Source organism: Electrona antarctica (assembly GCF_951216825.1).
Source record: "Electrona antarctica genome assembly, chromosome: 20".
Classification (NCBI taxonomy): Eukaryota; Metazoa; Chordata; class Actinopteri; order Myctophiformes; family Myctophidae; genus Electrona; species Electrona antarctica.
In genome coordinates this window covers 79,796-104,372 of record NC_136801.1, presented here as the reverse complement: position 1 = coordinate 104,372, position 24,577 = coordinate 79,796, and the positions used below count along the sequence as shown (strand labels likewise).

The following is a 24,577-nucleotide window of genomic DNA, read 5'->3' as shown; positions in this document are numbered from 1 at the left end:
AGTGCATTGCAGTAATCAAGCCGAGAAAAAACAAAGGCGTGGATTAGCGTTTTTGCATCGTCCAGTGACAAATAGGCTCTGATTCGTGCAATATTTCTAAGATGAAAAAAGGCAATCTTGGTAACATGATTAATGTGTGAATTAAAATTCAGTTCAGAATCAATAGTGATCCCCAAGTTCTTTACTGTACTGTTACTTTCTACAGTCAGGTTGCCAAGTCTGCTTTTTATCGATTCTTTCTGCTCACTAGAACCGATTATGAGAACTTCTGTCTTATCCTCATTTAGCTTGAGAAAGTTCTCACTCATCCAGCATTTAATGCTAGACATATACTAGTCTCATCAGAACCAGGTATCTATATACTAGTCTCATCAGAACCAGGTATCTATATACTAGTCTCATCAGAACCAGGTATCTATATACTAGTCTCATCAGAACCAGGTATCTATATACTAGTCTCATCAGAACCAGGTATCTATATACTAGTCTCATCAGAACCAGGTATCTATATACTAGTCTCATCAGAACCAGGTATCTATATACTAGTCTCATCAGAACCAGGTATCTATATACTAGTCTCATCAGAACCAGGTATCTATATACTAGTCTCATCAGAACCAGGTATCTATATACTAGTCTCATCAGAACCAGGTATATATATACTAGTCTCATCAGAACCAGGTATCTATATACTAGTCTCATCAGAACCAGGTATCTATATACTAGTCTCATCAGAACCAGGTATCTATATACTAGTCTCATCAGAACCAGGTATCTATATACTAGTCTCATCAGAACCAGGTATCTATATACTAGTCTCATCAGAACCAGGTATCTATATACTAGTCTCATCAGAACCAGGTATCTGTATACTAGTCTCATCAAGACCAGGTATCTATATACAACCAGGTATCTATATACTAGTCTCATCAGAACCAGGTATCTATAGACTAGTCTCATCAGAACCAGGTATCTATATACAACCAGGTATCTATATACTAGTCTCATCAGAACCAGGTATCTATAGACTAGTCTCATCAGAACCAGGTATCTATATACTAGTCTCATCAGAACCAGGTATCTATATACTAGTCTCATCAGAACCAGGTATCTATAGACTAGTCTCATCAGAACCAGGTATCTATATACTAGTCTCATCAGAACCAGGTATATGTATACTAGTCTCATCAGAACCAGGTATCTATAGACTAGTCTCATCAGAACCAGGTATCTATATACTAGTCTCATCAGAACCAGGTATCTATATACTAGTCTCATCAGAACCAGGTATCTATATACTAGTCTCATCAGAACCAGGTATATATATACTAGTCTCATCAGAACCATGTATATATATACTAGTCTCATCAGAACCAGGTATATATATACTAGTCTCATCAGAACCAGGTATCTATATACTAGTCTCATCAGAACCAGGTATCTATAGACTAGTCTCATCAGAACCAGGTATATATATACTAGTCTCATCAGAACCAGGTATCTATATACTAGTCTCATCAGAACCAGGTATCTAATATACTAGTCTCATCAGAACCAGGTATCTATATACTAGTCTCATCAGAACCAGGTATCTATAGACTAGTCTCATCAGAACCAGGTATCTATATACTAGTCTCATCAGAACCAGGTATCTATATACTAGTCTCATCAGAACCAGGTATCTATAGACTAGTCTCATCAGAACCAGGTATCTATATACTAGTCTCATCAGAACCAGGTATCTATATACTAGTCTGATCAGAACCAGGTATCTAATATACTAGTCTCATCAGAACCAGGTATCTATATACTAGTCTCATCAGAACCAGGTATCTATATACTAGTCTCATCAGAACCAGGTATCTATATACTAGTCTGATCAGAACCAGGTATCTAATATACTAGTCTCATCAGAACCAGGTATCTATATACTAGTCTCATCAGAACCAGGTATCTATATACTAGTCTCATCAGAACCAGGTATCTATATACTAGTCTCATCAGAACCAGGTATCTATAGACTAGTCTCATCAGAACCAGGTATCTATAGACTAGTCTCATCAGAACCAGGTATCTATATACTAGTCGCATCAGAACCAGGTATCTATATACTAGTCTCATCAGAACCAGGTATCTATATACTAGTCTCATCAGAACCAGGTATATATATACTAGTCTCATCAGAACCAGGTATCTATAGACTAGTCTCATCAGAACCAGGTATCTATATACTAGTCTCATCAAGACCAGGTATCTATAGACTAGTCTCATCAGAACCAGGTATCTATATACTAGTCTCATCAGAACCAGGTATCTGTATACTAGTCTCATCAGAACCAGGTATCTATATACTAGTCTGATCAGAACCAGGTATCTATATACTAGTCTGATCAGAACCAGGTATATATATACTAGTCTCATCAGAACCAGGTATCTATATACTAGTCTCATCAGAACCAGGTATCTATATACTAGTCTCATCAGAACCAGGTATCTATATACTAGTCTCATCAGAACCAGGTATCTATAGACTAGTCTCATCAGAACCAGGTATCTATAGACTAGTCTCATCAGAACCAGGTATCTATAGACTAGTCTCATCAGAACCAGGTATCTATAGACTAGTCTCATCAGAACCAGGTATCTATATACTAGTCTCAACAGAACCAGGTATCTATAGACTAGTCTCAACAGAACCAGGTATCTATAGACTAGTCTCATCAGAACCAGGTATCTATATACTAGTCTTATCAGAACCAGGTATCTATATACTAGTCTCAACAGAACCAGGTATCTATAGACTAGTCTCATCAGAACCAGGTATCTATATACTAGTCTTATCAGAACCAGGTATCTATATACTAGTCTCATCAGAACCAGGTATCTATAGACTAGTCTCATCAGAACCAGGTATCTATATACTAGTCTCATCAGAACCAGGTATCTAATATACTAGTCTCATCAGAACCAGGTATCTATAGACTAGTCTCATCAGAACCAGGTATCTATATACTAGTCTCATCAGAACCAGGTATATATATACTAGTCTCATCAGAACCAGGTATCTATATACTAGTCTCATCAGAACCAGGTATCTATATACTAGTCTAATCAGAACCAGGTATCTATAGATTAGTCTCATCAGAACCAGGTATCTATATACTAGTCTCATCAGAACCAGGTATCTATATACTAGTCTCATCAGAACCAGGTATCTATATACTAGTCTCATCAGAACCAGGTATCTATATACTAGTCTCATCAGAACCAGGTATCTATATACTAGTCTCATCAGAACCAGGTATATACTAGTCTCATCAGAACCAGGTATATATAGACTAGTCTCATCAGAACCAGGTATCTATATACTAGTCTCATCAGAACCAGGTATCTATATACTAGTCTCATCAGAACCAGGTATCTATAGACTAGTCTCATCAGAACCAGGTATCTAATATACTAGTCTCATCAGAACCAGGTATCTATAGACTAGTCTCATCAGAACCAGGTATCTATAGACTAGTCTCATCAGAACCAGGTATCTAATATACTAGTCTCATCAGAACCAGGTATCTATAGACTAGTCTCATCAGAACCAGGTATCTATATACTAGTCTCATCAGAACCAGGTATCTAATATACTAGTCTCATCAGAACCAGGTATCTATATACTAGTCTCATCAGAACCAGGTATCTATATACTAGTCTCATCAGAACCAGGTATCTATAGACTAGTCTCATCAGAACCAGGTATCTATATACTAGTCTCATCAGAACCAGGTATCTATAGACTAGTCTCATCAGAACCAGGTATCTATATACTAGTCTCATCAGAACCAGGTATCTATATACTAGTCTCATCAGAACCAGGTATCTATATACTAGTCTCATCAGAACCAGGTATCTATAGACTAGTCTCATCAGAACCAGGTATCTAATATACTAGTCTCATCAGAACCAGGTATCTATATACTAGTCTCATCAGAACCAGGTATCTAATATACTAGTCTCAACAGAACCAGGTATATATATACTAGTCTCATCAGAACCAGGTATCTATAGACTAGTCTCATCAGAACCAGGTATCTATATACTATTGTTAGAACATCTCTGACTACCTGGTGACAGGCCTGCTATGCCCCAAAGTTATTAGTGCAGCCGCGCCCGGCAGCCGCGCCCGGCAGCCGCGCCCGGCAGCCGCGCCCGGCAGCCGCGCCCGGCAGCCGCGCCCGGCAGCCGCGCCCGGCAGCCGCCCGGCAGCCGCGAAAACTAGAGTTCTCAGTACAGAATTCCTTCCATATGTTGATCTGACCCGCCCAGCAGTCTGCTGTCACCCAGCAGTCTGCTGTCACCCAGCAGTCTGCTGTCACCCAGCAGTCTGCTGTCACCCAGCAGTCTGCTGTCACCCAGCAGTCTGCTGTCACCCAGCAGTCTGCCGTCACCCAGCAGTCTGCCGTCACCCAGCAGTCTGCTGTCACCCAGCAGTCTGCTGTCACCCAGCAGTCTGCTGTCACCCAGCAGTCTGCTGTCACCCAGCAGTCTGCTGTCACCCAGCAGTCTGCTGTCACCCAGCAGTCTGCTGTCTCCCAGCAGTCTGCTGTCACCCAGCAGTCTGCTGTCACCCAGCAGTCTGCTGTCACCCAGCAGTCTGCTGTCACCCAGCAGTCTGCCGTCACCCAGCAGTCTGCTGTCACCCAGCAGTCTGCCGTCACCCAGCAGTCTGCTGTCACCCAGCAGTCTGCTGTCACCCAGCAGTCTGCCGTCACCCAGCAGTCTGCCGTCACCCAGCAGTCTGCCGTCACCCAGCAGTCTGCTGTCACCCAGCAGTCTGCTGTCACCCAGCAGTCTGCTGTCACCCAGCAGTCTGCCGTCACCCAGCAGTCTGCCGTCACCCAGCAGTCTGCTGTCACCCAGCAGTCTGCCGTCACCCAGCAGTCTGCCGTCACCCAGCAGTCTGCTGTCACCCAGCAGTCTGCTGTCACCCAGCAGTCTGCCGCCACCCAGCAGTCTGCTGTCACCCAGCAGTCTGCCGTCACCCAGCAGTCTGCTGTCACCCAGCAGTCTGCCGTCACCCAGCAGTCTGCTGTCACCCAGGCTTCTCGCCGTCAGGGCGTCTTACTGGTTAGATTAATGGAAATAAGTAATTGATGGAATCAATGATCACTGTGGAAATAATCAATAGTTGCAGGCAGCCCCTGTTGTCAATCTAATAATCAATAGTTGCAGGCAGCCCCTGTTGTCAATCTTAATGCATTTAATCTCTTTTTCACAGCTTGAAGAGCAAGTACTGGGTGAACGAACAAAGGTACGTCCAGCTTCAATAACCGTCAGACTGCATTTAGATTCAAACACAAGTTGTTACTTAACACTGTTGTGTTTGATTGTTGTTGTTGTTGTTGTTTGGTTATTTTAGAGGAACAGAGCTCACACAATTATTAATTATACAACATTACTGTAAATGTCCCACTGTAAGCCAACTGTCTAGTTTTATTAATTAGTGTGGTTGCCCTAAAGGGCAACCAGACTATTGTAATTGTAACACTTTATTCTTTATTTACCTGGATTAGTCTTTTTTTTGATGTACTACTCCTCCCACAGTTTTGACTGTACGCACTTGAGCCATATCTCAAATTGACCGGCTTCATCGGGAAGGTAGTGCTTGTATTTTTTTAAGAGAAATGTTGTATAGTTTAATTGATATGAATTTATTAGTGAATAGAATTTCCCCATTGACATGAATGGGAAAATGCGATTTTTCGCATTTTCTCACATTCAAGTATTTTTTCCTCAGAGACTGTAAGCACTATAGTTACAAAACTTGGAGGGTAGGTTCATAATAATTACTAAAATTAATCAACTTATAACGTTATCGGTCGGCCTCATGGTGGCGCTATAACAGCCCACTTTACGTTTTGGCTTATAACTCTTGAACCGTAGGTCGTAAAATCAAAACTATTTTTTCCCTGACTTCCTTGGGTCATGACGCATCTCGCCATATAGGCCACGCCCATTTGCGTCATGATAGATTTTCCGCCATTTTGAATTTTCTCCAAAACACACTTTTTGTTCCTCCTCCTACAGATTTTGTCCAAATCTCACAAAAATCGCCACACATGATCTCAGGACCCATCCGATTAAAACACCAACTGCAGAATTTTGGTAGTGCGTATCGTTCGGCCGTAATCGTCGTCCGAAGATAGTAGGAGGGGCCTATTTTACAAAAAAATGCCATAAATCACGAACAGAATGTCCGATCCATCCCAAATTGTAATCACATGTCGAGGGTGGTTCAATCAACCAAGTTCCAAAAGCAATTCCATTTTCATCCATAGGGGGCGCCGGAAATGCCAAAAATGTCACGGTATGGTGCAAAAACATGATTTTTGGGGGATAAATCCCCTCCGAATTACTTACACATGATCGCAGGGGTGACGCGACATTGTAATTGGCTGGCAATATCAGTGGGAGGGGCATATGTAAGCCACTGCGGCAACCACACTTTGCAATTTTTTAAAATTGCGACCTTTCTAGTTATACAACATTACTGTAAATGTCCCACTGTTAGCCAACTGTCTAGTTTTATTAATTATACAACATTACTGTAAATGTCCCACTGTTAGCCAACTGTCTAGTTTTATTAATTATACAACATTACTGTAAATGTCTCACTGTAAGCCAACTGTCTAGTTTTATTAATTATACAACATTACTGTAAATGTCCCACTGTTAGCCAACTGTCTAGTTTTATTAATTATACAACATTACTGTAAATGTCCCACTGTTAGCCAACTGTCTAGTTTTATTAATTATACAACATTACTGTAAATGTCCCACTGTTAGCCAACTGTCTAGTTTTATTAATTATACAACATTACTGTAAATGTCCCACTGTAAGCCAACTGTCTAGTTTTATTAATTATACAACATTACTGTAAATGTCCCACTGTTAGCCAACTGTCTAGTTTTATTAATTATACAACATTACTGTAAATGTCCCACTGTTAGCCAACTGTCTAGTTTTATTAATTATACAACATTACTGTAAATGTCCCACTGTTAGCCAACTGTCTAGTTTTATTAATTATACAACATTACTGTAAATGTCCCACTGTTAGCCAACTGTCTAGTTTTATTAATTATACAACATTACTGTAAATGTCCCACTGTTAGCCAACTGTCTAGTTTTATTAATTATACAACATTACTGTAAATGTCCCACTGTAAGCCAACTGTCTAGTTTTATTAATTATACAACATTACTGTAAATGTCCCACTGTTAGCCAACTGTCTAGTTTTATTAATTATACAACATTACTGTAAATGTCCCACTGTTAGCCAACTGTCTAGTTTTATTAATTATACAACATTACTGTAAATGTCCCACTGTTAGCCAACTGTCTAGTTTTATTAATTATACAACATTACTGTAAATGTCCCACTGTAAGCCAACTGTCTAGTTTTATTAATTATACAACATTACTGTAAATGTCCCACTGTTAGCCAACTGTCTAGTTTTATTAATTATACAACATTACTGTAAATGTCCCACTGTAAGCCAACTGTCTAGTCTTATTAATTATACAACATTACTGTAAATGTCCCACTGTAAGCCAACTGTCTAGTTTTATTAATTATACAACATTACTGTAAATGTCCCACTGTTAGCCAACTGTCTAGTTTTATTAATTATACAACATTACTGTAACACATATAACAAAAATGAAGCTCATTAAAACCAGTTAAAATGCAGTACAGGCCATCAGACTAAAGGTGGTTGCACACTGGGCGCGTTCTTCGGGAAAAAACGATGGAGAAACGCCGCTAGAAATCCGAAAAACACGCTCGGTGTGTGGGGACCTTAAAATATAGCAAATATACACAACTAATGAATAGATATGTCGGTAGGGTAAAGTATATGAGACAATAGCATACAGACAATGACACATTATTAATTAGTAAGAAGAACATTTATCCTTTCATAGCAACACCTTTACAGTAGCGTGGTCCAATGTGCCCTCTAGTGGCTGTGCTATGCAAGTGCAGCTGTGTCTGCCTGGGGCAGGTGAAGTTAAGCCCTGCATAATGTGTTCTTTAAAGGACAACTTAAACCAAGGTTCATGTTTTAGGTTGTGAAAGTAAAAGATGAGTGTTATTTATTTTTCATTTGCTGCTTTATTTAGTTTTAGGGATTTTAGCTGTTTTTGACAGGGGAGCGGGGGCATTCGAGCATGGGGCTAAATATGTATTTTACAAAATATGATGGCGATTTCTTTTTGTATTATTTACTCTAGTCCTAATAAACCCCAGGAAATTACATCTGGCCACAAAAAGATCACAGGATCTACTGAATGTGAAGGAGGCCTACTGGGGGGAAGCCACACTGTGTGTCTTACTGTCATAGGCTCAATATGTCAGTTTTAGTAGATCTCGTGATCTTTTGTGGCCAGATGTCATTTCTTAGTACTATAGTAAATAATTAAAAAATAAATCGCTATAAAATGTTGTAAAAAAAATACATATTTAGCCCCATGCTCGAATGCCCCCGCCCCCTGTCAAAAACAGCTAAAATCCCTAAAACGAAAGAAAACCGCAAATGTAAAAAAAATGAACACTCATCTTTTACTTTCTCTAATAACAACCTAAAACATGAACCTTGGTTGAAAAAAACTAAAGTTGTCCTTTAACCATTCTAGTGGTCATTCATTAATTCTCATGAAAACATGCATTGTTTTTGTCCAGTGAGTTCGAGACGAGTAGATCCTGTAAAACGAGACGTTGTATGAATACATTACGTTGCTGAGTTGACACTTTATATTAACCCATTTAGACCTGAGGACGATTCTACAAAATGTCTTCTATAAATCCCGACAGTTTTCTGAAAAACCCCATGTTTCTATGCCAGCCGTTCTCAAACATTTTCATGTCAAGGAGCCCCAAAAATATATGTAATTTGAAAATGTGTTGTTCCAGGGAAAGATTTGAGTTAAAAACGTTCGCTTTGAAAGAATATATTCAAAACATTTGGGACACATTTTCACGATTTTTCAAAAATAGCAGACCTACAAGTGTAGTTCCAGGGGCCCTCATGGTGTCATGGTGTAGTTCCAGGGGCCCTCATGGTGTCAAGGTGTAGTTCCAGGGGCCCTCATGGTGTCATGGTGTAGTTCCAGGGGCCCTCATGGTGTCATGGTGTAGTTCCAGGGGCCCTCATGGTGTCATGGTGTAGTTCCAGGGGCCCTCATGGTGTCATGGTGTAGTTCCAGGGGCCCTCATGGTGTCATGGTGTAGTTCCAGGGGACCTCATGGTGTCATGGTGTAGTTCCAGGGGCCCTCATGGTGTCATGGTGTAGTTCCAGGGGCTCTCATGGTGTCATGTTGTGCAGGTGTAGTTCCAGGGGCCCTCATGGTGTCATGGTGTAGTTCCAGGGGCCCTCATGGTGTCAAAGTGTAGTTCCAGGGGCCCTCATGGTGTCCTGGTGTAGTTCCAGGGGCCCTCATGGTGTCCTGGTGTAGTTCCAGGGGCCCTCATGGTGTCATGGTGTTTTGTTGTGCAGGTACGGAGGGATCTCTGTGGGAGGACGGCTCCCTGTGCTGCAGATAGAACCCAAGACCATCCAGGATGTAGCTGGACAGCTGGGGCAACTGCTCAACGTTACTGGGGTATGTATGGCATCCCTGTGTGTGTGTGTGTGTGTGTGTGTGTGTGTGTGTGTGTGTGTGTGTGTGTGTGTGTGTGTGTGTGTGTGTGTGTGTGTGTGTGTGTGTGTGTGTGTGTGTGTGTGTGTGTGTGTGTGTGTGTGTGTGTGTGTGTGTGTGTGTGTGTGTGCGCGTGTGCGTGAGTGCGTGCACGCGCGCGTTTGTCCGTAAATCAACACCCTGGTTGATCTCACACAGAAAGCATCAAAGGTAGCAGATCTACAAGCTTTTTGAGCTTGTAGATCTGCTACTTTTGCTATTTTTTGAATTTATTTATTTTTGGATATAATGAGGTTTCCACCACAAAGATACAATATATTCGTTGTATGCCTGAATTCTTGACTGTTTGTTTGTTTGTAACTACAGTTCAGTACTGTCCTTATTGGACCTTATTGCTTTAGGCTCAGTAAACTGTAACTACAGTACTGTCCTTATTGGACCTGGCTTTAGGCTCAGTAAACTGTAACTACAGTACTGTCCTTATTGGACCTGGCTTTAGGCTCAGTAAACTGTAACTACAGTACTGTCCTTATTGGACCTTATTGCTTTAGGCTCAGTAAACTGTAACTACAGTACTGTCCTTATTGGACCTGGCTTTAGGCTCAGTAAACTGTAACTACAGTACTGTCCTTATTGGACCTGGCTTTAGGCTCAGTAAACTGTAACTACAGTACTGTCCTTATTGGACCTGGCTTTAGGCTCAGTAAACTGTAACTACAGTACTGTCCTTATTGGACCTGGCTTTAGGCTCAGTAAACTGTAACTACAGTACTGTCCTTATTGGACCTTATTGCTTTAGGCTCAGTAAACTGTAACTACAGTACTGTCCTTATTGGACCTGGCTTTAGGCTCAGTAAACTGTAACTACAGTACTGTCCTTATTGGACCTGGCTTTAGGCTCAGTAAACTGTAACTACAGTACTGTCCTTATTGGACCTGGCTTTAGGCTCAGTAAACTGTAACTACAGTACTGTCCTTATTGGACCTGGCTTTAGGCTCAGTAAACTGTAACTACAGTACTGTACTGTCCTTATTGGGCCTGGCTTTAGGCTCAGTAAACTGTAACTACAGTTCAGTACTGTCCTTATTGGACCTTATTGCTTTAGGCTCAGTAAACTGTAACTACAGTACTGTCCTTATTGGACCTGGCTTTAGGCTCAGTAAACTGTAACTACAGTACTGTACTGTCCTTATTGGGCCTGGCTTTAGGCTCAGTAAACTGTAACTACAGTACTGTCCTTATTGGACCTGGCTTTAGGCTCAGTAAACTGTAACTACAGTACTGTCCTTATTGGGCCTTATTGCTTTAGGCTCAGTAAACTGTAACTACAGTACTGTCCTTATTGGGCCTGGCTTTAGGCTCAGTAAACTGTAACTACAGTACAGTACTGTCCTTATTGGACCTGGCTTTAGGCTCAGTAAACTGTAACTACAGTACTGTCCTTATTGGACCTTATTGCTTTAGGCTCAGTAAACTGTAACTACAGTACTGTCCTTATTGGACCTGGCTTTAGGCTCAGTAAACTGTAACTACAGTACAGTACTGTCCTTATTGGACCTTATTGCTTTAGGCTCAGTAAACTGTAACTACAGTTCAGTACTGTCCTTATTGGACCTTATTGCTTTAGGCTCAGTAAACTGTAACTACAGTACTGTCCTTATTGGGCCTTATTGCTTTAGGCTCAGTAAACTGTAACTACAGTACTGTCCTTATTGGACCTGGCTTTAGGCTCAGTAAACTGTAACTACAGTACTGTCCTTATTGGGCCTGGCTTTAGGCTCAGTAAACTGTAACTACAGTACTGTCCTTATTGGACCTTATTGCTTTAGGCTCAGTAAACTGTAACTACAGTACTGTCCTTATTGGACCTTATTGCTTTAGGCTCAGTAAACTGTAACTACAGTACTGTCCTTATTGGACCTTATTGCTTTAGGCTCAGTAAACTGTAACTACAGTACAGTACTGTCCTTATTGGACCTGGCTTTAGGCTCAGTAAACTGTAACTACAGTACTGTCCTTATTGGGCCTGGCTTTAGGCCCAGTAAACTGTAACTACAGTACTGTACTTATTGGACCTTATTGCTTTAGGCTCAGTAAACTGTAACTACAGTACTGTCCTTATTGGGTCTGGCTTTAGGCTCAGTAAACTGTAACTACAGTACAGTACTGTCCTGATTGGGCCTGGCTTTAGGCTCAGTAAACTGTAACTACAGTACTGTCCTTATTGGGCCTGGCTTTAGGCTCAGTAAACTGTAACTACAGTACAGTACTGTCCTTATTGGACCTGGCTTTAGGCCCAGTAAACTGTAACTACAGTACTGTCCTTATTGGACCTTATTGCTTTAGGCTCAGTAAACTGTAACTACAGTACTGTCCTTATTGGGCCTTATTGCTTTAGGCTCAGTAAACTGTAACTACAGTACTGTCCTTATTGGGCCTTATTGCTTTAGGCTCAGTAAACTGTAACTACAGTACTGTCCTTATTGGGCCTTATTGCTTTAGGCTCAGTAAACTGTAACTACAGTACTGTCCTTATTGGACCTGGCTTTAGGCTCAGTAAACTGTAACTACAGTACTGTCCTTATTGGACCTGGCTTTAGGCTCAGTAAACTGTAACTACAGTACTGTCCTTATTGGACCTGGCTTTAGGCTCAGTAAACTGTAACTACAGTACTGTCCTTATTGGACCTGGCTTTAGGCTCAGTAAACTGTAACTACAGTACTGTCCTTATTGGGCCTGGCTTTAGGCTCAGTAAACTGTAACTACAGTACTGTCCTTATTGGGCCTGGCTTTAGGCTCAGTAAACTGTAACTACAGTACTGTCCTTATTGGACCTGGCTTTAGGCTCAGTAAACTGTAACTACAGTACAGTACTGTCCTGATTGGGCCTGGCTTTAGGCTCAGTAAACTGTAACTACAGTACTGTCCTTATTGGGCCTGGCTTTAGGCTCAGTAAACTGTAACTACAGTACTGTCCTTATTGGACCTGGCTTTAGGCTCAGTAAACTGTAACTACAGTACTGTCCTTATTGGACCTTATTGCTTTAGGCTCAGTAAACTGTAACTACAGTACTGTCCTTATTGGGCCTGGCTTTAGGCTCAGTAAACTGTAACTACAGTACTGTCCTTATTGGGCCTGGCTTTAGGCCCAGTAAACTGTAACTACAGTACAGTACTGTCCTTATTGGGCCTGGCTTTAGGCTCAGTAAACTGTAACTACAGTACTGTCCTTATTGGACCTGGCTTTAGGCTCAGTAAACTGTAACTACAGTACTGTCCTTATTGGGCCTGGCTTTAGGCTCAGTAAACTGTAACTACAGTACTGTCCTTATTGGGCCTGGCTTTAGGCCCAGTAAACTGTAACTACAGTACAGTACTGTCCTTATTGGGCCTGGCTTTAGGCTCAGTAAACTGTAACTACAGTACTGTCCTTATTGGGCCTGGCTTTAGGCTCAGTAAACTGTAACTACAGTACTGTCCTTATTGGACCTGGCTTTAGGCTCAGTAAACTGTAACTACAGTACTGTCCTTATTGGGCCTGGCTTTAGGCTCAGTAAACTGTAACTACAGTACTGTCCTTATTGGGCCTGGCTTTAGGCTCAGTAAACTGTAACTACTGTACAGTACTGTCCTTATTGGGCCTGGCTTTAGGCTCAGTAAACTGTAACTACAGTACAGTACTGTCCTTATTGGGCCTGGCTTTAGGCTCAGTAAACTGTAACTACAGTACAGTACTGTCCTTATTGGACCTGGCTTTAGGCTCAGTAAACTGTAACTACAGTACAGTACTGTCCTTATTGGGCCTGGCTTTAGGCTCAGTAAACTGTAACTACAGTACAGTACTGTCCTTATTGGACCTTATTGCTTTAGGCCCAGTAAACTGTAACTACAGTACTGTCCTTATTGGGCCTGGCTTTAGGCTCAGTAAACTGTAACTACAGTACTGTCCTTATTGGACCTGGCTTTAGGCTCAGTAAACTGTAACTACAGTTCAGTACTGTCCTTATTGGGCCTGGCTTTAGGCTCAGTAAACTGTAACTACAGTACTGTCCTTATTGGGCCTGGCTTTAGGCTCAGTAAACTGTAACTACAGTTCAGTACTGTCCTTATTGGACCTTATTGCTTTAGGCTCAGTAAACTGTAACTACAGTACTGTCCTTATTGGACCTGGCTTTAGGCTCAGTAAACTGTAACTACAGTACAGTACTGTCCTTATTGGGCCTGGCTTTAGGCTCAGTAAACTGTAACTACAGTACTGTCCTTATTGGGCCTGGCTTTAGGCCCAGTAAACTGTAACTACAGTACAGTACTGTCCTTATTGGGCCTGGCTTTAGGCTCAGTAAACTGTAACTACAGTACTGTCCTTATTGGACCTGGCTTTAGGCTCAGTAAACTGTAACTACAGTACTGTCCTTATTGGGCCTGGCTTTAGGCTCAGTAAACTGTAACTACAGTACTGTCCTTATTGGGCCTGGCTTTAGGCCCAGTAAACTGTAACTACAGTACAGTACTGTCCTTATTGGGCCTGGCTTTAGGCTCAGTAAACTGTAACTACAGTACTGTCCTTATTGGACCTGGCTTTAGGCTCAGTAAACTGTAACTACAGTACTGTCCTTATTGGGCCTGGCTTTAGGCTCAGTAAACTGTAACTACAGTACTGTCCTTATTGGGCCTGGCTTTAGGCCCAGTAAACTGTAACTACAGTACTGTCCTTATTGGACCTGGCTTTAGGCTCAGTAAACTGTAACTACAGTACAGTACTGTCCTTATTGGGCCTGGCTTTAGGCTCAGTAAACTGTAACTACAGTACTGTCCTTATTGGGCCTGGCTTTAGGCTCAGTAAACTGTAACTACAGTACTGTCCTTATTGGGCCTGGCTTTAGGCTCAGTAAACTGTAACTACTGTACAGTACTGTCCTTATTGGGCCTGGCTTTAGGCTCAGTAAACTGTAACTACAGTACAGTACTGTCCTTATTGGGCCTGGCTTTAGGCTCAGTAAACTGTAACTACAGTACAGTACTGTCCTTATTGGACCTGGCTTTAGGCTCAGTAAACTGTAACTACAGTACAGTCCTTATTGGACCTTATTGCTTTAGGCTCAGTAAACTGTAACTACAGTACAGTCCTTATTGGACCTTATTGCTTTAGGCTCAGTAAACTGTAACTACAGTACTGTCCTTATTGGACCTGGCTTTAGGCTCAGTAAACTGTAACTACAGTACAGTACTGTCCTTATTGGGCCTGGCTTTAGGCTCAGTAAACTGTAACTAAAGTACTGTCCTTATTGGACCTGGCTTTAGGCTCAGTAAACTGTAACTACAGTACAGTACTGTCCTTATTGGACCTGGCTTTAGGCTCAGTAAACTGTAACTACAGTACAGTACTGTCCTTATTGGACCTTATTGCTTTAGGCTCAGTAAACTGTAACTACAGTACTGTCCTTATTGGGCCTGGCTTTAGGCCCAGTAAACTGTAACTACAGTACAGTATTGTCCTTATTGGGCCTGGCTTTAGGCTCAGTAAACTGTAACTACAGTACAGTATTGTCCTTATTGGACCTGGCTTTAGGCTCAGTAAACTGTAACTACAGTACTGTCCTTATTGGACCTGGCTTTAGGCTCAGTAAACTGTAACTACAGTACTGTCCTTATTGGACCTTATTGCTTTAGGCTCAGTAAACTGTAACTACAGTACAGTACTGTCCTTATTGGGCCTTATTGCTTTAGGCCCAGTAAACTGTAACTACAGTACTGTACTGTCCTTATTGGACCTTATTGCTTTAGGCCCAGTAAACTGTAACTACAGTACAGTACTGTCCTTATTGGGCCTGGCTTTAGGCTCAGTAAACTGTAACTACAGTACTGTCCTTATTGGACCTGGCTTTAGGCTCAGTAAACTGTAACTACAGTACTGTCCTTTTTGGACCTGGCTTTAGAACCAGTAAACTGTAACTACAGTACTGTCCTTATTGGACCTTATTGCTTTAGGCCCAGTAAACTGTAACTACAGTACTGTCCTTATTGGGCCTGGCTTTAGGCTCAGTAAACTGTAACTACAGTACTGTCCTTATTGGACCTGGCTTTAGGCTCAGTAAACTGTAACTACAGTACAGTACTGTCCTTATTGGACCTGGCTTTAGGCTCAGTAAACTGTAACTACAGTTCAGTACTGTCCTTATTGGACCTTATTGCTTTAGGCTCAGTAAACTGTAACTACAGTACTGTCCTTATTGGACCTGGCTTTAGGCTCAGTAAACTGTAACTACAGTTCAGTACTGTCCTTATTGGACCTTATTGCTTTAGGCTCAGTAAACTAACTACAGTACTGTCCTTATTGGACCTTATTGCTTTAGGCTCAGTAAACTGTAACTACAGTACTGTCCTTATTGGACCTGGCTTTAGGCTCAGTAAACTGTAACTACAGTACAGTACTGTCCTTATTGGGCCTGGCTTTAGGCTCAGTAAACTGTAACTACAGTACTGTCCTTATTGGACCTGGCTTTAGGCCCAGTAAACTGTAACTACAGTACTGTCCTTATTGGACCTGGCTTTAGGCTCAGTAAACTGTAACTACAGTACAGTACTGTCCTTATTGGGCCTGGCTTTAGGCTCAGTAAACTGTAACTACAGTACTGTCCTTATTGGACCTGTCTTTAGGCCCAGTAAACTGTAACTACAGTACTGTCCTTATTGGACCTGGCTTTAGGCTCAGTAAACTGTAACTACAGTACAGTACTGTCCTTATTGGGTCTGGCTTTAGGCTCAGTAAACTGTAACTACAGTACTGTCCTTATTGGGCCTGGCTTTAGGCTCAGTAAACTGTAACTACAGTACAGTACTGTCCTTATTGGACCTGGCTTTAGGCTCAGTAAACTGTAACTACAGTACTGTCCTTATTGGACCTGGCTTTAGGCTCAGTAAACTGTAACTACAGTACTGTCCTTATTGGACCTTATTGCTTTAGGCTCAGCAAACTGTAACTACAGTACAGTACTGTCCTTATTGGGTCTGGCTTTAGGCTCAGTAAACTGTAACTCCAGTACTGTCCTTATTGGGCCTGGCTTTAGGCTCAGTAAACTGTAACTACAGTACAGTACTGTCCTTATTGGACCTTATTGCTTTAGGCTCAGTAAACTGTAACTACAGTACTGTCCTTATTGGGCCTGGCTTTAGGCTCAGTAAACTGTAACTACAGTACTGTCCTTATTGGGCCTGGCTTTAGGCTCAGTAAACTGTAACTACAGTACTGTCCTTATTGGGCCTGGCTTTAGGCTCAGTAAACTGTAACTACAGTACAGTACTGTCCTTATTGGACCTGGCTTTAGGCTCAGTAAACTGTAACTACAGTACAGTACTGTCCTGATTGGGCCTGGCTTTAGGCTCAGTAAACTGTAACTACAGTACTGTCCTTATTGGGCCTGGCTTTAGGCTCAGTAAACTGTAACTACAGTACTGTCCTTATTGGGCCTGGCTTTAGGCTCAGTAAACTGTAACTACAGTACTGTCCTTATTGGGCCTGGCTTTAGGCTCAGTAAACTGTAACTACAGTACTGTCCTTATTGGACCTGGCTTTAGGCTCAGTAAACTGTAACTACAGTACAGTACTGTCCTGATTGGGCCTGGCTTTAGGCTCAGTAAACTGTAACTACAGTACTGTCCTTATTGGGCCTGGCTTTAGGCTCAGTAAACTGTAACTACAGTACTGTCCTTATTGGGCCTGGCTTTAGGCTCAGTAAACTGTAACTACAGTACTGTCCTTATTGGACCTTATTGCTTTAGGCTCAGTAAACTGTAACTACAGTACTGTCCTTATTGGGCCTGGCTTTAGGCTCAGTAAACTGTAACTACAGTACTGTCCTTATTGGGCCTGGCTTTAGGCCCAGTAAACTGTAACTACAGTACAGTACTGTCCTTATTGGGCCTGGCTTTAGGCTCAGTAAACTGTAACTACAGTACTGTCCTTATTGGACCTGGCTTTAGGCTCAGTAAACTGTAACTACAGTACTGTCCTTATTGGGCCTGGCTTTAGGCTCAGTAAACTGTAACTACAGTACTGTCCTTATTGGGCCTGGCTTTAGGCCCAGTAAACTGTAACTACAGTACAGTACTGTCCTTATTGGGCCTGGCTTTAGGCTCAGTAAACTGTAACTACAGTACTGTCCTTATTGGACCTGGCTTTAGGCTCAGTAAACTGTAACTACAGTACTGTCCTTATTGGGCCTGGCTTTAGGCTCAGTAAACTGTAACTACAGTACTGTCCTTATTGGGCCTGGCTTTAGGCTCAGTAAACTGTAACTACAGTACTGTCCTTATTGGGCCTGGCTTTAGGCTCAGTAAACTGTAACTACTGTACAGTACTGTCCTTATTGGGCCTGGCTTTAGGCTCAGTAAACTGTAACTACAGTACAGTACTGTCCTTATTGGACCTGGCTTTAGGCTCAGTAAACTGTAACTACAGTACAGTACTGTCCTTATTGGGCCTGGCTTTAGGCTCAGTAAACTGTAACTACAGTACAGTACTGTCCTTATTGGACCTTATTGCTTTAGGCCCAGTAAACTGTAACTACAGTACTGTCCTTATTGGGCCTGGCTTTAGGCTCAGTAAACTGTAACTACAGTACTGTCCTTATTGGACCTGGCTTTAGGCTCAGTAAACTGTAACTACAGTTCAGTACTGTCCTTATTGGGCCTGGCTTTAGGCTCAGTAAACTGTAACTACAGTACTGTCCTTATTGGGCCTGGCTTTAGGCTCAGTAAACTGTAACTACAGTTCAGTACTGTCCTTATTGGACCTTATTGCTTTAGGCTCAGTAAACTGTAACTACAGTACTGTCCTTATTGGACCTGGCTTTAGGCTCAGTAAACTGTAACTACAGTACAGTACTGTCCTTATTGGGCCTGGCTTTAGGCTCAGTAAACTGTAACTACAGTACTGTCCTTATTGGGCCTGGCTTTAGGCCCAGTAAACTGTAACTACAGTACAGTACTGTCCTTATTGGGCCTGGCTTTAGGCTCAGTAAACTGTAACTACAGTACTGTCCTTATTGGACCTGGCTTTAGGCTCAGTAAACTGTAACTACAGTACTGTCCTTATTGGGCCTGGCTTTAGGCTCAGTAAACTGTAACTACAGTACTGTCCTTATTGGGCCTGGCTTTAGGCCCAGTAAACTGTAACTACAGTACAGTACTGTCCTTATTGGGCCTGGCTTTAGGCTCAGTAAACTGTAACTACAGTACTGTCCTTATTGGACCTAGCTTTAGGCTCAGTAAACTGTAACTACAGTACTGTCCTTATTGGGCCTGGCTTTAGGCTCAGTAAACTGTAACTACAGTACTGTCCTTATTGGGCCTGGCTTTAGGCCCAGTAAACTGTAACTACAGTACTGTCCTTATTGGACCTGGCTTTAGGCTCAGTAAACTGTAACTACAGTACTGTCCTTATTGGGCCTGGCTTTAGGCTCAGTAAACTGTAACTACAGTACTGTCCTTATTGGGCCTGGCTTTAGGCTCAGTAAACTGTAACTACTGTACAGTACTGTCCTTATTGGGCCTGGCTTTAGGCTCAGTAAACTGTAACTACAGTACAGTACTGTCCTTATTGGGCCTGGCTTTAGGCTCAGTAAACTGTAACTACAGTACAGTACTGTCCTTATTGGACCTGGCTTTAGGCTCAGTAAACTGTAACTACAGTACAGTACTGTCCTTATTGGACCTTATTGCTTTAGGCTCAGTAAACTGTAACTACAGTACAGTCCTTATTGGACCTTATTGCTTTAGGCTCAGTAAACTGTAACTACAGTACTGTCCTTATTGGACCTGGCTTTAGGCTCAGTAAACTGTAACTACAGTACAGTACTGTCCTTATTGGGCCTGGCTTTAGGCTCAGTAAACTGTAACTACAGTACTGTCCTTATTGGACCTGGCTTTAGGCTCAGTAAACTGTAACTACAGTACAGTACTGTCCTTATTGGACCTGGCTTTAGGCTCAGTAAACTGTAACTACAGTACAGTACTGTCCTTATTGGACCTTATTGCTTTAGGCTCAGTAAACTGTAACTACAGTACTGTCCTTATTGGGCCTGGCTTTAGGCCCAGTAAACTGTAACTACAGTACAGTATTGTCCTTATTGGGCCTGGCTTTAGGCTCAGTAAACTGTAACTACAGTACAGTATTGTCCTTATTGGACCTGGCTTTAGGCTCAGTAAACTGTAACTACAGTACTGTCCTTATTGGACCTGGCTTTAGGCTCAGTAAACTGTAACTACAGTACTGTCCTTATTGGACCTTATTGCTTTAGGCTCAGTAAACTGTAACTACAGTACAGTACTGTCCTTATTGGGCCTTATTGCTTTAGGCCCAGTAAACTGTAACTACAGTACTGTACTGTCCTTATTGGACCTTATTGCTTTAGGCCCAGTAAACTGTAACTACAGTACAGTACTGTCCTTATTGGGCCTGGCTTTAGGCTCAGTAAACTGTAACTACAGTACTGTCCTTATTGGACCTGGCTTTAGGCTCAGTAAACTGTAACTACAGTACTGTCCTTTTTGGACCTGGCTTTAGAACCAGTAAACTGTAACTACAGTACAGTACTGTCCTTATTGGACCTTATTGCTTTAGGCCCAGTAAACTGTAACTACAGTACTGTCCTTATTGGGCCTGGCTTTAGGCTCAGTAAACTGTAACTACAGTACTGTCCTTATTGGACCTGGCTTTAGGCTCAGTAAACTGTAACTACAGTACAGTACTGTCCTTATTGGACCTGGCTTTAGGCTCAGTAAACTGTAACTACAGTTCAGTACTGTCCTTATTGGACCTTATTGCTTTAGGCTCAGTAAACTGTAACTACAGTACTGTCCTTATTGGACCTGGCTTTAGGCTCAGTAAACTGTAACTACAGTTCAGTACTGTCCTTATTGGACCTTATTGCTTTAGGCTCAGTAAACTGTAACTACAGTACTGTCCTTATTGGACCTTATTGCTTTAGGCTCAGTAAACTGTAACTACAGTACTGTCCTTATTGGACCTGGCTTTAGGCTCAGTAAACTGTAACTACAGTACAGTACTGTCCTTATTGGGCCTGGCTTTAGGCTCAGTAAACTGTAACTACAGTACTGTCCTTATTGGACCTTATTGCTTTAGGCTCAGTAAACTGTAACTACAGTTCAGTACTGTCCTGATTGGACCTTATTGCTTTAGGCTCAGTAAACTGTAACTACAGTACAGTACTGTCCTTATTGGGCCTGGCTTTAGGCTCAGTAAACTGTAACTACAGTACTGTCCTTATTGGGCCTGGCTTTAGGCTCAGTAAACTGTAACTACAGTACAGTACTGTCCTTATTGGACCTTATTGCTTTAGGCTCAGTAAACTGTAACTACAGTACTGTCCTTATTGGACCTGGCTTTAGGCCCAGTAAACTGTAACTACAGTACTGTCCTTATTGGACCTGGCTTTTGGCTCAGTAAACTGTAACTACAGTACAGTACTGTCCTTATTGGGCCTGGCTTTAGGCTCAGTAAACTGTAACTACAGTACTGTCCTTATTGGACCTGGCTTTAGGCCCAGTAAACTGTAACTACAGTACTGTCCTTATTGGACCTGGCTTTAGGCTCAGTAAACTGTAACTACAGTACAGTACTGTCCTTATTGGGTCTGGCTTTAGGCTCAGTAAACTGTAACTACAGTACTGTCCTTATTGGGCCTGGCTTTAGGCTCAGTAAACTGTAACTACAGTACAGTACTGTCCTTATTGGACCTGGCTTTAGGCTCAGTAAACTGTAACTACAGTACTGTCCTTATTGGACCTGGCTTTAGGCTCAGTAAACTGTAACTACAGTACTGTCCTTATTGGACCTTATTGCTTTAGGCTCAGTAAACTGTAACTACAGTACAGTACTGTCCTTATTGGGTCTGGCTTTAGGCTCAGTAAACTGTAACTCCAGTACTGTCCTTATTGGGCCTGGCTTTAGGCTCAGTAAACTGTAACTACAGTACTGTCCTTATTGGACCTTATTGCTTTAGGCTCAGTAAACTGTAACTACAGTACAGTACTGTCCTTATTGGACCTTATTGCTTTAGGCTCAGTAAACTGTAACTACAGTACAGTACTGTCCTTATTGGACCTGGCTTTAGGCTCAGTAAACTGTAACTACAGTACAGTACTGTCCTTATTGGACCTTATTGCTTTAGGCTCAGTAAACTGTAACTACAGTACTGTCCTTATTGGGCCTGGCTTTAGGCTCAGTAAACTGTAACTACAGTACTGTCCTTATTGGGCCTGGCTTTAGGCTCAGTAAACTGTAACTACAGTACAGTACTGTCCTTATTGGACCTTATTGCTTTAGGCTCAGTAAACTGTAACTACAGTACTGTCCTTATTGGACCTGGCTTTAGGCCCAGTAAACTGTAACTACAGTACTGTCCTTATTGGACCTGGCTTTAGGCTCAGTAAACTGTAACTACAGTACAGTACTGTCCTTATTGGACCTGGCTTTAGGCTCAGTAAACTGTAACTACAGTACTGTCCTTATTGGGCCTGGCTTTAGGCTCAGTAAACTGTAACTACAGTACTGTCCTTATTGGACCTGGCTTTAGGCTCAGTAAACTGTAACTACAGTACAGTACTGTCCTTATTGGACCTGGCTTTAGGCTCAGTAAACTGTAACTACAGTTCAGTACTGTCCTTATTGGACCTTATTGCTTTAGGCTCAGTAAACTGTAACTACAGTACTGTCCTTATTGGACCTGGCTTTAGGCTCAGTAAACTGTAACTACAGTTCAGTACTGTCCTTATTGGACCTTATTGCTTTAGGCTCAGTAAACTGTAACTACAGTACTGTCCTTATTGGACCTTATTGCTTTAGGCTCAGTAAACTGTAACTACAGTACTGTCCTTATTGGACCTGGCTTTAGGCTCAGTAAACTGTAACTACAGTACAGTACTGTCCTTATTGGGCCTGGCTTTAGGCTCAGTAAACTGTAACTACAGTACTGTCCTTATTGGACCTTATTGCTTTAGGCTCAGTAAACTGTAACTACAGTTCAGTACTGTCCTGATTGGACCTTATTGCTTTAGGCTCAGTAAACTGTAACTACAGTACAGTACTGTCCTTATTGGGCCTGGCTTTAGGCTCAGTAAACTGTAACTACAGTACTGTCCTTATTGGGCCTGGCTTTAGGCTCAGTAAACTGTAACTACAGTACAGTACTGTCCTTATTGGACCTTATTGCTTTAGGCTCAGTAAACTGTAACTACAGTACTGTCCTTATTGGACCTGGCTTTAGGCCCAGTAAACTGTAACTACAGTACTGTCCTTATTGGACCTGGCTTTTGGCTCAGTAAACTGTAACTACAGTACAGTACTGTCCTTATTGGGCCTGGCTTTAGGCTCAGTAAACTGTAACTACAGTACTGTCCTTATTGGACCTGGCTTTAGGCCCAGTAAACTGTAACTACAGTACTGTCCTTATTGGACCTGGCTTTAGGCTCAGTAAACTGTAACTACAGTACAGTACTGTCCTTATTGGGTCTGGCTTTAGGCTCAGTAAACTGTAACTACAGTACTGTCCTTATTGGGCCTGGCTTTAGGCTCAGTAAACTGTAACTACAGTACAGTACTGTCCTTATTGGACCTGGCTTTAGGCTCAGTAAACTGTAACTACAGTACTGTCCTTATTGGACCTGGCTTTAGGCTCAGTAAACTGTAACTACAGTACTGTCCTTATTGGACCTTATTGCTTTAGGCTCAGTAAACTGTAACTACAGTACAGTACTGTCCTTATTGGGTCTGGCTTTAGGCTCAGTAAACTGTAACTCCAGTACTGTCCTTATTGGGCCTGGCTTTAGGCTCAGTAAACTGTAACTACAGTACTGTCCTTATTGGACCTTATTGCTTTAGGCTCAGTAAACTGTAACTACAGTACAGTACTGTCCTTATTGGACCTTATTGCTTTAGGCTCAGTAAACTGTAACTACAGTACAGTACTGTCCTTATTGGACCTGGCTTTAGGCTCAGTAAACTGTAACTACAGTACAGTACTGTCCTTATTGGACCTTATTGCTTTAGGCTCAGTAAACTGTAACTACAGTACTGTCCTTATTGGGCCTGGCTTTAGGCTCAGTAAACTGTAACTACAGTACTGTCCTTATTGGGCCTGGCTTTAGGCTCAGTAAACTGTAACTACAGTACAGTACTGTCCTTATTGGACCTTATTGCTTTAGGCTCAGTAAACTGTAACTACAGTACTGTCCTTATTGGACCTGGCTTTAGGCCCAGTAAACTGTAACTACAGTACTGTCCTTATTGGACCTGGCTTTAGGCTCAGTAAACTGTAACTACAGTACAGTACTGTCCTTATTGGACCTGGCTTTAGGCTCAGTAAACTGTAACTACAGTACTGTCCTTATTGGACCTGGCTTTAGGCTCAGTAAACTGTAACTACAGTACTGTCCTTATTGGGCCTGGCTTTAGGCTCAGTAAACTGTAACTACAGTACAGTACTGTCCTTATTGGACCTGGCTTTAGGCTCAGTAAACTGTAACTACAGTACTGTCCTTATTGGACCTGGCTTTAGGCTCAGTAAACTGTAACTACAGTACAGTACTGTCCTTATTGGGCCTGGCTTTAGGCTCAGTAAACTGTAACTCCAGTACTGTCCTTATTGGACCTGGCTTTAGGCTCAGTAAACTGTAACTACAGTACAGTACTGTCCTTATTGGGTCTGGCTTTAGGCTCAGTAAACTGTAACTACAGTACTGTCCTTATTGGGCCTGGCTTTAGGCTCAGTAAACTGTAACTCCAGTACTGTCCTTATTGGACCTGGCTTTAGGCTCAGTAAACTGTAACTACAGTACAGTACTGTCCTTATTGGGCCTGG

At 42.0% G+C, this 24,577-nt stretch overlaps 1 protein-coding gene across 1 annotated transcript in view; it reads left to right on the top strand.

Moving 5' to 3' along the window:
* Positions 1 to 24,577, top strand: part of LOC306912809 (retinal-specific phospholipid-transporting ATPase ABCA4-like) — a gene marked incomplete at its 3' end in the record, with an annotated part of 193,394 nt that overhangs the window by 99,781 nt on the left and 69,036 nt on the right. The window contains exons 32-33 of the mRNA XM_079489265.1: positions 5,273 to 5,305; positions 9,555 to 9,660. Coding sequence (XP_079345391.1) covers positions 5,273 to 5,305; positions 9,555 to 9,660 — 139 coding nt within the window. The remainder of the gene's footprint in view (positions 1 to 5,272; positions 5,306 to 9,554; positions 9,661 to 24,577) is intronic.